Source organism: Poecile atricapillus, chromosome 4 (genome assembly GCF_030490865.1).
Source record: "Poecile atricapillus isolate bPoeAtr1 chromosome 4, bPoeAtr1.hap1, whole genome shotgun sequence".
In the NCBI taxonomy this organism is placed as follows: domain Eukaryota; kingdom Metazoa; phylum Chordata; class Aves; order Passeriformes; family Paridae; genus Poecile; species Poecile atricapillus.
In genome coordinates, this window is record NC_081252.1 from 49,233,992 (window position 1) to 49,249,263 (window position 15,272).

Below are 15,272 nucleotides of genomic sequence, written 5' to 3' on the forward strand. Positions count from 1 at the left end.
TTATAAATCTGGCTTACAAGGCAGGATAAACTCTGAAGAACAAAGGACAAGAGCCAAGATCAGAATGAAAAAACTGCCTATTTTCTTCCTGATGGAAAGAGCAAGGAGCTGTAAGATGAAATTGTATGAAGAAACTTCAGTAGGAGTTCTAATCTAGAACTGAATTAAAACCAGTCAGGCTCCGGAAAGCCTCATAGTGTTTTTAAATCACCATCTCTAGACCTTAGTAAATATAAACTAAATTGGTAACTGCTGGAAATGAAAGATAAGGTTAATCTGTTTTGAGGTCTTGCCCATCATTTGCTAACTTTTGATTCCATCTCTGTGATTCAATAAGTGGAATTTGTTCTCAGCTCAGTATCCTGATTCTTTCACTTCCATAACTGTGTCTTTGATTCTTCTGTTACTCAGTATGTCTTCAGCATGTGTTGCTTAAATGTGATGGAAGTCTAGAAATAAATACTTACCTCAGAGTTCAAAAGAAGAAGTTAGCAAAACCTAATACAAAAGATAAAATTTAGAGGTATTTTTGAAGAAAGTGTAATCCTGTCATTTTTACCAGTTAGCAAGGATTAGAACTGTTACTAGTTTCTTAAAGGTGCTTTGTCAGTAATAATATCATATTAACTGTAGTTTTAGTTCTTTGAGAAAGTTACTTGGTGTATTCCCATTACTACTCCTGCTGCTATGGTACTATTCCTGTGCATGTAGCTATGTAGCATTTTTCTTAATGCCTGTTAAGTTACAAGCAAACCACAGATAAATATTGGGCCACTTTTCTGATATTACTGCCATTTTCCTCCATACTTACATTATCATCTGTGTTGTCATCTCCTCTGTCTGCCCTCAGTTCCCAACTCAGCGCACAATGGTTTTGAAGGAACTATTCAGAGATCACACCGGCCTTCATATGAAGAGAAAGTTTGCTTTGTAGCCACAGTTAGATTAGCTACACCTCAATTTATCAAGGTATGTACAAATGAAATCACTTTTTTATCATTCTTAAATGGACTCTGAATGGGAAAACTTTAGAGGTAATGCACACAACATTTAAAATATTCAGGAAAACCGTAAGGAATTCTATGATATGAGACTGAAAATGTCTGTTTCTTACCTCAAATAGCCTAAGTTTTATGCAAAATATCAGACAAAGGTATGGTGAACAGTAATTTAAAATAGTAATAGAGAAGAGAAATATGCAATAAATAAATTTCAAAGAAGTCCACAGGAATATAATTTAGCAAGATGAACTTAAACAATATGAAAGATTACATTGATATTCCACTTTCACTGGAGAAATTACTGATTTTAGTTGAAAGTTGGATGTGAATTTTTTGTTGCTGGTGGTCTTTCTGTGGTTTGACACAGAAGTTAATCTTGGAGGATTTAATGAAAGCTCACATTACTTGTCAGTAATGAGGAGTTGGGTTTGAGGTAATAGAAATCTTCTGTTTCAATGCAGTTATTCAGTAACTCAGTGGTTTAAACTTAGCATTTTGCTAAGCTGCTGATGTACAATGCGAAGGTGCCTTTTCAAGTTTAGAATTGAATGTATATGATACTTGTAGTTCAATGGGTATAATCCGGTTTCTCTCCAAAACCAGACAAAATAAATACTCAGGATACAGCCCAGTATAGGCTGTGATTGTGTTTCCAATTATATGTTTCATACAAGTACATGAATCCAGGTTAAGGATAGTCTGCTGTCTAAAGTTTGTTTCTGCAATTCGGCTGTAAAGTAATGCCATGATATGTATACGGCCCAATGTTAAGCTATTGTCTGTAGTACAAGAACTCTGAATATTTAAATGTTCTGCCTCTTAAGTTTAAAGCACTGATGTCTTAAACTGAAGACTGTTGGTGGTAGCTTCTGAAGTCATGGTTTATATACTTTGCACTTCAAAAGCATAGTAGGGAGCCTGTGGAGAAATCATATAAACTTCTTCAGTTTGGTCAGGCTGAATAGGAATTTTGTCTCTCCAGACTCCATGCCAGAGAAAATTTATTTTTACTGAAGCTATGGAAATCTTTCATCTGACACTTTTCTTCCCATACAGGTCTAAAAATTATTCTTCCTGTTATGCCTACAGTTGTAGAGATGTTATATGTGGGATTTTTGTTTCATTAAATAATTGTGGAAAAAAGACCAACCTGACATTTGCAATTGCTTTTGTCTTTCAAAGTCTGACAGTTCATAGTAAAACTTCTATGTTTCCTACTTCTGGAAGCTAAGGAACATCCATTTATGATCTTCAAGTGTCTCAGTCTCCTGCAGGCTAAAGCCTTACAGATAGATTATACTCTGGCCAGAGTTTCATTTTTGTACCTGAACCTCTGAGCGCTTAGTGCCTAAGGAAGCTTCCATGTTACAGAAGTGTTAAGATGCTCCTGAGACTTTCAACTGATGCTTTTTATTTGGGAATTTTATTTTAGAGGACTTACATTAGAGTAAAGACTTCATCTAGCAATGCATCTTTATACATGTGATACCTTATATTATTATTTGGGCTAGCATTTACTAGACTGTAGCAAATGAGTGTATGTCAGGAATTTTACCGTCCCAGTAACTTCACTAACAAATGGGTAATGCAGCCAGTAAGGAGATGTGTGTTTCAGTACTTGCCTTATTTAAGGTAGAACCTCCCTGCTCATCTGTCACTTATTCTCTTTCTTTCAGTTGGTATACAGTTTTAGATTCTTTTTTTTTTTCCCCTCAAATGTAATTTCTCAGGGTACACAATGCTTTTTGCACCTTTAAAGTTCTCATTTATATTTTATGGATATGACCCTACCACTTTTGCAACAAAATATGTCACAAATTTTGCTCCCTAGTGAAGGCATTTGGTTGTACACATTCTTTAAAACATTTGTCTTGCAGTTTGGCTAGTTGATGATTGCATCCTATAAAGAAGGCAGAATTAATCCAGCCAAAAGAATTCTACCAGAATACTTTTTGTTACAAATGAAAGTCCTTTCTTTTCTAGATGCCTTGTTGACAACTTCAACAAGACGCCTTGTTGAACAAGCTGGCTTCTGCCCAGGGGTATTTTACAGTGGAATATCTGCAAATCATTAATATAAATGCATTGAGTAATTGGATACTAACCTGCTGCCATTTCCTCTCTAACCATGATGTTTTTACTGTGGTTTTACTGCCTGCACTTCAGTGATTTTTACTTCTGTTTTGACTTGTGCCAAAATAATTAGATCAAAAGAAACAACAAACCAAAAGTATATCTCAAGGATATACTCTTGCTCTGTCATTTCTCTTACATTGAGTGGTGCTTTATTAAATGCTGTAGTTTTAGAAAAGTAGATAGGCTTTGGGTTCTAGGGCTAGTTTGAGGCTGGAAGCTTTAAGTCTTGCTGACTGGAGTTCACATCAAGAGTCATGAATTTGTGCCCAGAGTTGTTTAATTATTTGCCTCCATCTAATTCACCCATCAAGTCATTGTCTTTAGATTTTACAGTGATGAGGGTGAGGAAAAAACATTTCCTATGTATGGTCACTTTTTCCTTTCATAGAAAGAAAACTTAGATCTATTTAAAAAACTGTAAAGTGTCCAATTAAACTCTATGGATTATAATCCGAAAGAATAAAAAGAAAGGTGGTCCCTCTTTTGGTCTCCTACTGTATTTTTCTGCAGGAATATTATAGTTACAGATGTTTGCAGGGCAGCAGTGTGCTTGTCTGTCCACACTTGTTGTGAGTGTTCTGCCAGTGTAGCAGCAGCTTCCACACTGCAGTCTTTAGGAAACTCTTGTACATGATCATCAATAGATTCCAGTGTGTTCCTGGCACTGGGAATACCTTTGCAAGCTCCTACAAATGACCAGTGTGTGCAGGTGTCCAGAAAAGACTTATCTCTAATTTTAATGTAATTATTTGAGGGGTGTATTTGTATGCATGTATTCCATCATCCATCTTCCTTCTTGTAAGGCAGTACTAGAGGAGTTTGCAAAAGAATTGGCTGGCTTGGGGTGCGTGGTGTTGTGACTGTCTCTGCATGAGGCACAATACTCAGTGGGGCATCTTTACCTTTCTCAGAGGGGACAGTAGAAGTTGACTGACATGCTCTGAATACATTTGAGTGGAATAAATTTAGAATTATGTGCAGAATACCTTAAAGTTTTGTTGTAATGGAAATACATCTTACTTTTCATGAGTTCTAAACATAAGAATAATGTGTTATTTGTAGTACATGTCTGTGTGCTCAAAGAGATTTAGAGTACTTTGTGTTCACGAAAAGGAAGAATCATATTCCTAAACTCAGAGTAATGTGATCATCTTAGTAATGTTGGGGTTTACCCATTATAAACACAGACTATAATCAGATTGGTGGGAATGTTTCATCTCTTCTTCAGCCTGTTACAATTTAAAAGCATAACTGCAGGAACTATAGATTTCTGCTTGTACTACTGTGTTTGTAGATACTGAGTTTAATGTCATGATATGGTTAGTCCATTTAAATCAACCTAGCATCAGCTTGGCACAGTTGAGATTAGATTCTACCTCGGTACTGTGCATCTAAGCAAGCAAAACCAATGAAGCTGTCTAAAAATAACATTATAACTACTGTGGAATTATCTACTAACTTTAGGTATGTCTGAATTTTGAAAGAGCTTAGGTACTAGAATAGAGCAGTTGTAAGAGATTTTTATTTTTTCCTTTTTAGGAAATGTGCACTGTTGAAGAACCCAATGAAGAGTTCACATCTAGGCACAGCTTAGAATGGAAGTTCCTATTCTTGGATCACAGGTGCAGTTCCTTCTGTGTAGTAGCAATAGCAACTGAATCATAGTGGTGACTGTAGTATTTGGAGTTCACTAATCTGCATTAACTACTCACAGCTTGTGTTGGGTTTAATTTTTAAAATTTTTTGGAGCACATACTGTAAACAAGAAAGCTTATATAATTAATTCTGGTTCAATTGAGGTTGGTTCATGTGTGAAAATAAAATGACATTGATTTTTTTTTTATTAATTAGGGCACCTCCGATAATAGGTTATCTTCCATTTGAAGTTTTGGGAACATCAGGCTATGATTACTATCATGTGGATGATCTAGATAACCTGGCAAAATGTCATGAGCATTGTGAGTACAACTAAGTCACTAAAACAAGCAAGTTTGTGAAATTGTACAATTGTTCTGGTGAAATTCTGTGGTATTTTGAGTGAAGTGTCTTTACTCCCATTTTTTTGACATTATTATACTCCTGTATCTTTTTTTCTTTTGATGCAGAACTACAAAACAGATTTAACTTCATCTTACAATTCTGGGGTCTCATGGTGGTAAATTGGAGTGCACAGCTCTATGACTAATACTTTTCCACTTCTTCCAATAGCATTTAAAAGGCTTTATAATGTTTAATAAGTATAAAAATTGGTAGAAAACTTTCAAACCCGTTCTTATTCATTGTCTTAATACTGGATTTAAACATGGATTTGGGCTATATGAACCTGAAAAATAATGTTCTTTTTGTGTAACTGGAGTATTTACAACCTGACAAGACAGTAAACTTTATTCTTCATCTTTATAGTAATGCAATATGGGAAAGGGAAGTCATGTTACTACAGATTCCTTACAAAGGGACAACAATGGATTTGGCTGCAAACTCATTACTATATCACGTATCACCAGTGGAATTCCAGGCCAGAGTTTATTGTCTGTACGCACACTGTTGTAAGGTAGGTTGCTTTTTAAAGTAATCCTGCTGGCATGGGAGCTATCTTGATGGTATTTTGGAGGTAGAGAAATTATAGCAGTGTGGAGAATCACTGGAAAACTTCCTGGGATACTTTATAAGCAAGGTGGGTCTGAGGAGTTTGGTCTTTGAGGCTTGTCTTTTAACATCCCATGATAAAGTATTCATCCTTGGTTTGTTCTTCTAGTTATGCAGAAGTTAGAGCAGAAAGACGACGAGAACTTGGTATTGAGGAATCTCTTCCAGAGATAACAGCAGATAAGGTGAGTGTTTTATGGAAATTTATTTTACACCTTCACATGCTAAAAATAATGCACAAGCAAATATACAGCAGAAAAAAGTGTTTTGTCCCATTTGTCCCCAAATAAAGTAATTATTTGATCTCTAAATAATGTGACTATTGAAAATGATCAAAGAAGTCTAGAAAGAGCATTTAACTGTACTCTGCCTATAATAACCTTCTCTTTTCAGGAATTAATGTGCATGTAGTTGTAACATGGTAGTACCCATAAGTTTTTATTAAGATCTAATTTCTGCAGCGTTAGATTCCTAATAAATGGTCTTCCTTACTGGAAGTACCCATAGTCTGAAAAAACAAGGTCAACACACCAAGAAGGAATTCACAATAGGAAAGTAGGAGCTGTTCAATTGTGTGACTGTCCCACTTCTTAGAAGTATACAAAATTCATTATGAATTAATGTCCTTGGAAGCTCAATGAGTTTTATCAGCTTGTGGAGATGATCTGACATGTTTTAGTCTGACAGTTCAGAAGTGTTTTCCTTTGGCAGTTTCACGAGTTTCATCTGTCGGTGCTCCTAGTGGAACAAACTCATTCTTTCTCAAAAGAATAAGCAGTTCACTCTACACTGTTGTTCAGAGTGAATTATGTGGCTACAGAAAGAGGTCAACTCAGTAGTCAGTTTTTGTCACTTAAGTCTGCATGCATTTTGGTTTCTAAGCTTATGTAGCTTTGGTTTCCAAGGATAAAAGCCTCAAATGGAAAAAGAGCTTACAGCCATCAAACCTGCCACTACTTCTGCGTGGTCACCTGTGTAAGGGAGTTGATGAGAAACAAAAAGGTCTGAGATACTTTCTAACAGAAATACACATTGTGAGCCTGATTTGATAAATATTTGCTGTTTGTGTGTCTCTTCAGAGTCAGGACTCTGGGTCTGACAATCACATAAACACAGTGAGTCTCAAAGAAGCACTGGAAAGGTTTGATACCAGCCCCACACCTTCTGCTTCCTCCAGGAGTTCGAGAAAATCTTCACATACTGCAGTATCGGATCATTCATGTAAGCACCAACTACTGAAAATAGAATTGCCTTCCTAATGAAGGCTTTCTCTACTTAATTTAATTACATGTATAACTGGCAGTTAATAATTATTTTATGACAAATGTGCAAGTGAAAATACCCTTTTTGATGGTTCAGAGATCTGCAGACTACTCTGCAAAAGACTTTTAGGAGTACAGTATCAGACACTACTACACCCTATTTCAATCAGATTGCACTATTGTTGGATAGTCAGGGGAAAAAATGAATCAAAGCCTTAATAGTTTTTTATTCATTAAAAGCTTCCTGTAATTAGATTATTGCCTTACAGAATTGAGATAACAATTAACATGTTTCTTTCTGTTCTAACGCTCAACATTGTCAGCAACACCAACTAAAATGACAGTGGACACTAGCACTCCTCCAAGGCAAGGCTTATCTAGTCATGAAAAGACTGCGCAAAGAAGATCATCTCTGAGCAGTCAGGTAACTTCAGAGAAAAATGTATTTAAAAAGTGGAGTTAACCTTTAAAAGCTATTATTAAATCCATATGAGCTTTGTTTTATTTTTTCTAAAAACACAATTTAAACTGTAAGAGTTTCTCTTGGAATATGTCTCTTAGAATTGTATCATCAGTATGAAACTTTAGTAACTAGATTTTAAAGGAATACAATAATTAAGCATATATGTACTTAGATTTTGTCATTAGGATTTGCAAGAATGTGAATGAATCTCTGCTTTCACTCATACAGAACTTCTTTCTGGGATTCTGGATTTTTAATACACACACGCACACACATGTATATATATATATATATATATATATATATATGTATATATATATTTAAAATTGCCAGTGTAATGCTGTGTGTGTCCTTATAGAGAACTCATACAAATTTATGACTAAGAATATTAGTGAATACTACCATATCCTTTCTGAAATCTTGGTAGTATGTCATGCTTCATGTACTTGGTGCTCCTTTTCCTCTTGAACTAATACATTCACTTCATAAACAGAATGCTTATGAAAATATGTATTTCTAGAAATCTTTAGTTTAAGAATCAAAGGTGTCATCTTCCAAACTTGTTGAAAAAGTCCCTTAATACAATTAAGACTTCTAAAATTCTTGTAGTTGTAATTAGTTGTAATTTCTGTTTTATACCTACTGCTTATTTATTTATTTAGCAGTGGAAAAATCATGTATATATTATGTAGATAATAATCTGCTCTTGTTTTCTTAATTCTCTAATAATTAAGGTTAGATATTTCAGGAAACAGTTTACTAGTTTCTATTACATGATGCTGTTTTTGATTTGACACTTTAAAGAAATATTTCATGTCAAGTATGATGTTCATTCTCTTATGATTATGGAACTTTTTTTTTTTTAATCCTAGTCTTTAAGCTCACAGTCTCTTGGACAACCAGTAACACAGCCAGCAATATCTCAGCCTGCAACTTTGCAGCTCCAGTCTGGAATGACTCAGGTATGGAGTAACTTGATTTATTGTTTATTATTTTTTAAACAGTCTTGTTCTCCTAGAGAACAGCATTCTCCTGGAGTAATGGGCTGCTTGTGGCTTGGGTGGATACACTTTCACTGGGTGAAAAACAGTTTGGATGACCAGGCCCAGAGAGTGGTGGTGAGTGGAGTTACATCCAGCTGGCAGCTGGTCACTAGTGAGGTTCCACAGGGCTCAATACTGGGGCCAGTCCTGTTTAATATATTCATTGATGATATGGACAAAGGCATGGGGGTCATCATCAGTGAGTTTGCAGATGACACCCAGTTGGGTGAGAGTGTTGATCTGCTGGAGGGCAGGAAGGCTCTGCAGTGGGATCTGGACAGGCTGGATTGAGAGGCCAAGGTTCAACAAGGCCAAGTGTCAGGTCCTGCACTTGGGTCACAATAATCCCCTGCAGTGCTGCAGTCTGGGGTAAGAGTGGCTGAAAAGCTGCCCAGCAGAGAAGGACCTGGGGGTGCTGGTGACAGCAGCTGAACATGAGCCAGCTGTGCCCAGGTGGCCAAGAAGGCCAATGGCATCCTGGCCTGTGTCAGCAATAGTGTGGCCAGCAGGAGCAGGGCACCTCCTGTACTCAGCACTGGGGAGGCCACACCTCAAATCCTGTGTCCAGTTCTGGGCCCCACACTGCAATAAAGACACTGAGGTGCTGGAGAGAGACCAGAGAAGGGCAGTGGAGTTGGTGAAGGCTCTGGAACATTAATCAGATGAAGAGTGGCTGAGGGAGCTGGAATCATTTAGCCTGGAGAAAAGGCTCAGGGGACACCACCTGAAAGGAGGTTGTAGCAAGGTGAGTGTTGGTCTCTTCTGTCAGGTAACAGGGACAGAGTGAGAGGAAATGGTCTTGAGTTGCACCAGGGAAGGTTTAAATTGTATATTAGGAAAAATTTCTTTACAGAAAGGGTTGCCAGTCATTGGAACAGGTTTCAAGTCATGGGAACAGGCTGACCAGGAAATTGGTAGAATCACTATTCCTGAGGGTATTTAAAACCGTGTAGATGTCATCTTTAGGGACATGGGTTAGTGTTGGACTTGGCAGTGCTAGGTTAGTGGTCATCCTTGATGATTTTAAAGGCCTTTTCCATCTTAAACAATTCTCTGCTTCTATATTCTGAATAAAATGTTGATTTTTCTTCTGGAAATTGAGTCCTTTGGTGCCAAATTATTCTCTTGAAATGAACAAATTCCTTTCTTTTTTTCTTCCTGGTATTTGTGTTGATATGGTTTTCAGCCTTGTGCATTAGCAGCATAGATATAAAAACAGTTAAAATTAAAATATTTTAGGGAATGAATTTAAAAGTTCAGCAATTCTGCTGGCAGCTTTTAGGCATATCCTTATAACACAAGGCTGCTTGGTCTGTGAAATGTGTTTCTGTGTAATAACAAGATATAAGTATCAAAAGGTCATATTGACTTGGGGCCTGTAGCAAATGTCTGAGGAAGAACAGAAGTGGCATATAGTTTCTCTGTGGGCTCAGTCTTCAGCTTTTTGTGACTGAGTGTATTCCCAAGTTATTTGTATGTTTTAGCTTTAGGTGAAGCTTTTTTTCTAAACTGGCACAATTCTAATTTTTATCATGAGAGAGCTTTAACATCCACAGTACCATGTAAATTACTAAGGCTACACACACACATATATATGACACCAGTCAGTTTCTTGTGCTATGAATTCTTTTAGTTCACCAATTCTCATGCATCAATTAAATGTTGATTCTGTGATGTTTTCATCCTCATGAATTGATCCTCAGATTAAACCTCAGATCATGGTTTAATAGTAATTTAAGGAGCAAGGCTTGATTTCTTCTGTGGAAGACTGTACTTCTGTAAACAAATAGTAATTTTTGCTCAGCTTTTCATTTATTGATTGCACTACAGCCTGTGTTTCAGTTTTCAGCTCAGTTAGGAGCTATGCAACATCTTAAGGACCAGCTGGAGCAAAGAACACGCATGATAGAGGCAAATATTCATCGGCAGCAGGAAGAGTTGCGGAAGATTCAAGAGCAGCTTCAAATTGTTCATGGTCAAGGACTTCAGGTGAGTTAGTGTATCACTTACAGGTTTAATCTATAGAGAATTTAGGCATCTGAAATGTGTCTTGGGCACCTAATTCCACAACAGGATCCTCCATATTCCCTGTCAGCTGCCATCTGTGCCTAATATGTCTAAAATCTGTATTATCTGAAGCTGCTGTTCCAGAGGTACCTGATGCTTTGCTACTGAATGTATCTGGAAATGCCCCAGTGTTGAGCAGGTCAAGCCTAGCTTATGACTTAACCTAATTAAACGTGAAAGGTTGGAGTGGTTGTCAATTCTTGTGAAGTTTTGCAGTCATTAGAATATTAATCCAAAATCTGCAAGATGAGCATCTGTTTTTATCTTTTAACTCTGAGGCTGTTAAATCCATGTTTCTTTGTTTCTTAAACTATCCTATCAGGCTGAATGGCTCTACTTTGCATGGTAAACTTGAAGGAGTTACTGAGCCAGAAAGACAAGAAGTCTAGAGGGTGCATTACTCAGTCTAGCAGCTGACTACCTGATTGCTGATTTTTTTTTTCTTTCTATTTTTTTCATTGTCTTTTCAGCAGCTATATTTGGAAGAAAATAATTACCCTTTTGGGCTTTTCTAGCTAAAAGACCTAAATTAAAAAAAAACAAAAATCACCTCAAAATAAGATATATTTTAGGGAAATAATTTAATATCTTCACTCTGTATTGTACTACAGAGTAGAAAAAATACTTCCTGGAAGTATTGAGTATGTTTCTTAAACTCGGTTGGAAGAGTAGGAGTTTCTGGCGTGCGCCATTTTCAGTGTTGTGTAATGTCTAGTGTAAACATGCCAGCAGTAGACTGCCTTATCCATGTTTCACAGGGAGAGATTCGCTGCTCTCCTTCCCATGCAGTGTGGAGGGACCTTATTCAGGAATGTGAAAACTAGAGAAAATACTTCAGTGCTGCACATTCTGCCTTGTTGTAGGCTTGGGCCTAACTTTTTGTAAAGAACCTAGAATTGTGCTGAATTCTGTTTATTACAACAGCTTTGGAAAATTCAGCATAATCATGATGATTTCCTGATTGTCAGGGAAGATGACATTCTTGGAGCTGTGCCTGGATCTACTAATTCAGAGATTTTCTTCATCTGATTTAGTGTTACTGCGGAACAGTAACTAAACACTTCTATCCTACAAATAGAAGTGACATCTCAAATATGTTTTATCTTTAGATAGTTCTAGACTGCGTTACTGGTTAGTCTCCAAATGGTGTTTTTTCTTTAAGAGCAAATATTGAATGCTAATGTTTAGAACTCTAGAAATCAGGATTCTGATTCTTGCCAGTTAGAACTGAGTTGCTGAATACTGACCCTATAACTTGTGGAATTTCTTAAGATGTTCTTGCAGCAGTCAGCTTCTGGACTCAACTTTGGTTCTGTGCAGCTTCCTTCTGGAAATTCTTCAACTGTTCAGCAGCTTACACCAATAAACATGCAAGGTCAAGTTGTTCAGACTAATCAGACTCAAAGTGGGATGAACACAGGCCATATAAATACTCCACACATGATACAGCAGCAGCAGCCTTTGCAGAATACTGCAACACAGGTAAAATTCTATTACTGATTTTGCTGGATAGAATATTTGCTCAAAACCACAGCTGAAACACATCAGCTTCCCTGACATTCCTGTTATGAATGAGTGTTTGAGATTGTTTAAAAAATCATCAGCAAGGGTATCAGCAAAAGCCTGATTTAATATTAAGTGGCAGCACAATGAAGTTCGTTGGCAAGATTCACTCTACAACTTACAGGACAGTTGAGGCACAACAAGGAAGAAACAAGCAGCAACAAAACAAAACAAAATCGAGGCAATCAAAACAGAAGTGAATCAAGAACTATCTAGAGGAGAGTGTGTGTGTGTTTCGGTGCATGTTACAAAAGGATGGTGAGGGCAAAGATAAAAAGGAACATGGCCTAAAAGCTTAACAGCACTCAGACTTACACATTAAACCTAATAATGTAATAAAGAAACAGCTCTTAACTCCTACTGTATATTTAACCTTAACAGTATAGCAGAGGAATAACACTCAACAGCATGTATCCCCACAAAAGGTTCTAAAACACTTCTAATGGGTTTGATCATTATATGGAGTCTCCATACACATCTGGTCTCTGCGGTCACCCTCCTCTGTACCCTTTTCCACATTCCATATTTTCTTTTTGAGATTTGTGAAGAGGCAGACTAGTGATGCATTTTACCATCTCAGCAGTAGGCTAGTTCTAAACTTTCAAGTAAGAAATTCTTGACGTTATGTGCACATTTTAAGTTGGGCACAGAGATGCTAAAGGAGTAAGAAGATAATTTTGAACAAACAGTATGCAAGTAGCTGAAAAATTCAGGGAAAAAAATAACCTGAACAGGAAAAGAAGTTAATGTAAGAGACTTGATGTCCAAGGTCCAGTGGCACCTCTAAATCCTCAGTCAGTAGAAATACCTGTGTACTAAGAATTTGTTGGAATAGAAAAAAAACACTGGTAGTTTTGAAGTGTGGCAGTGACAGTGAGGAGAACAGCTATAGTACCTGGCTGTTTTCAACTTACTATATCGAAATTTCTTTTCAGCATAATCAACAAAATGTACTTAGTGGACACAATCAGCAGTCTTCTCTTGCCAGCCAGTCACAGAACACAGTCTCGGCACCTTTGTACAACACTATGGTGATTTCTCAGCCAACAGCAGGAAATGTGGTGCAGGTTCCCTCTAGCTTATCACAGAACAACAACCAGAATGCTGCTGCAGTAACCACTTTTACACAGGACAGACAAATCAGGTAAATCTTCAAGACCTATATTTAAGATGACTTTTTGTAATGGTATGCTTGTGCAGCTGCACCATATACAAAAGGAACTAAAGTAGTGTTAAAAAGATTGTGTGATTTGTGTTTCAACTGTATGGATACGACCCTTGAAGCTAAACTGCCCAAAGTAACGTGTTTGCAGGCTTATCAAAACTCATGTTGTTATAGCAAAGTATGACTTTGAGACATCTGCCTTTCTCAAGTGCATGTGATGCTTCATGTATTTTTCCTGAAGGAACTCCCAGATGTCTTTTTCTATTAACAGATTTTCTCAAGGTCAGCAACTTGTAACAAAACTTGTCACGGCCCCAGTAGCATGTGGAGCGGTAATGGTACCAAGTACTATGTTTATGGGACAGGTGGTGACAGCTTATCCCACTTTTGCTGCCCAACAGCAGCAGACACAGACTTTGTCAATAACACAACAGCAGCAGCAGCAGCAGCAGCAACAGCAAAGTCAGCAGGACCATCAGCAGCAGCTCACCACAGTACAACAGCCAGCTCAGTCACAGCTGACCCAGCACCCTCAGCAGTTCCTACAGGTAATGAATGTAGAGCTGTTTACAACTTTTCCAAGTCCTGCACTTTCAGCATTGCTGGGTTATCCGGGGGTGCTTTACCTGAAAACAAAGCTTGTAAAGTAGTAACCTGTGAAAAAGCCCCATGCATGAGGTAAGTTTATTCTGTAGCTATTCTCTAGAAAAAAAGGAGAGGTGGTCTTTCCAGCAGTGTTACTCCATGCATGTCCTATCTTACATCTTTTTTTCCCTTTGAATTGCTGCTCTTAATTGTCTATGGGATGAAAAAACAGATGTTTCCTTCAAAACATTTACAAGTTTACATTTATTAACTTTACATGTTAATGCAGTAAGGTATGAGAGATGATAATTGGTCTGGAAAGCAGCACAGAGCCCAAAGCATGTCCCAATAACGTGAGGTATGAAGTTCTGTCAAGGCTGCAGGGGAGGCTGAGCAGCAAGTAGCTTCGTAAGCAGAGACTAGGGAAGAACCTTGTATTAGTGGAGGAGGAAGAGACTGAGGGTCAAAAGAGAAGGAGGACAAACCCCAAGAAGTTTAGAAATAGGAAATTTCTAAAAGATATAGAAGGTAGAATAAATTGATGGGGAAATCTGTTGCCATTTGTTGATTCCAATTAATTACTGGCATGTGGGGCACCCAGCATCTGGAGTTGGTAAAGGAGATGTCATGCTGGCTAGAACACTAGAGAAGCTGTTTAGCAGGTTGGTAGTATCTGTATCTCTGTTTCTAAATTTAAAAGTTCATACAATTTTGACTTAATTCCGGTGAAACAGATACGTCAAATATGAAGATCTCAGAAGGTCTGTTCCTACTGTAGAATTTTGTTCTAAGCCTAGTCTAGTATTTTTAATACAAGCAAATAAAGTGCTCGAATTTGAAGTGAAGCAAATACTCTTTAAAAAGGACAAAAGTGCTTTTTCTACTTCTGTTCACTGGGGCATCTTACAGTTTGGTTCTGTAGGTGGAGCAGTTGATGTACTTCACGTTCTGCAGAACATTTCAGGACTGAGACATCCTAGAACCCATCCTTCATTGTTTTTCTATAGTAATAATTTTTTTGTTTGTTCTAAGAGGAATACTGTTAAAACTAACTGCCATTTCCAGTAGTAATAAGTCTCCTTCAAAGGGGATGTTTGGGTCTGCAAATGCACCATTTTCTTTTGTGTCTTTTGTCTGTGGGGAATAAATGTGATCTGAACCAAATCATGCACTATTTTTTCATTTGGCTGCAATGACAGCTGCCTACACTTACTTAAATAGATTCCTTATGCCCTGCTATGCTTTTGTGGCTTGAAATGAAGACAAATTGCCATGTGTTCCCTACCTATCACCACAGAAATTCCAAATTACAGCTGCTTTATTAATTGGTCAGATGCACTG

General features: G+C 37.4%; 1 protein-coding gene across 11 annotated transcripts in view; it reads left to right on the forward strand.

The window, feature by feature from the left end:
• The window catches only part of CLOCK (clock circadian regulator), a 65,547-nt gene that overhangs the window by 45,260 nt on the left and 5,015 nt on the right, over nucleotides 1-15,272 (forward strand). For 10 of the 11 annotated variants that reach the window (XR_009277605.1, XM_058838190.1, XM_058838189.1 and 7 more), the window contains 12 exons: nucleotides 851-969; nucleotides 4,677-4,759; nucleotides 4,989-5,095; nucleotides 5,541-5,688; nucleotides 5,893-5,968; nucleotides 6,863-7,004; nucleotides 7,369-7,469; nucleotides 8,381-8,470; nucleotides 10,382-10,540; nucleotides 11,891-12,100; nucleotides 13,117-13,325; nucleotides 13,618-13,894. Coding sequence is in view for 10 of the 11 variants with exons in the window: in XM_058838190.1 (XP_058694173.1) it covers nucleotides 851-969; nucleotides 4,677-4,759; nucleotides 4,989-5,095; nucleotides 5,541-5,688; nucleotides 5,893-5,968; nucleotides 6,863-7,004; nucleotides 7,369-7,469; nucleotides 8,381-8,470; nucleotides 10,382-10,540; nucleotides 11,891-12,100; nucleotides 13,117-13,325; nucleotides 13,618-13,894 (1,721 nt within the window). In the remaining variant the exon portion in view is untranslated. The remainder of the gene's footprint in view (nucleotides 1-850; nucleotides 970-4,676; nucleotides 4,760-4,988; nucleotides 5,096-5,540; nucleotides 5,689-5,892; nucleotides 5,969-6,862; nucleotides 7,005-7,368; nucleotides 7,470-8,380; nucleotides 8,471-10,381; nucleotides 10,541-11,890; nucleotides 12,101-13,116; nucleotides 13,326-13,617; nucleotides 13,895-15,272) is intronic. The other variant, XM_058838199.1, reaches the window with a different exon arrangement.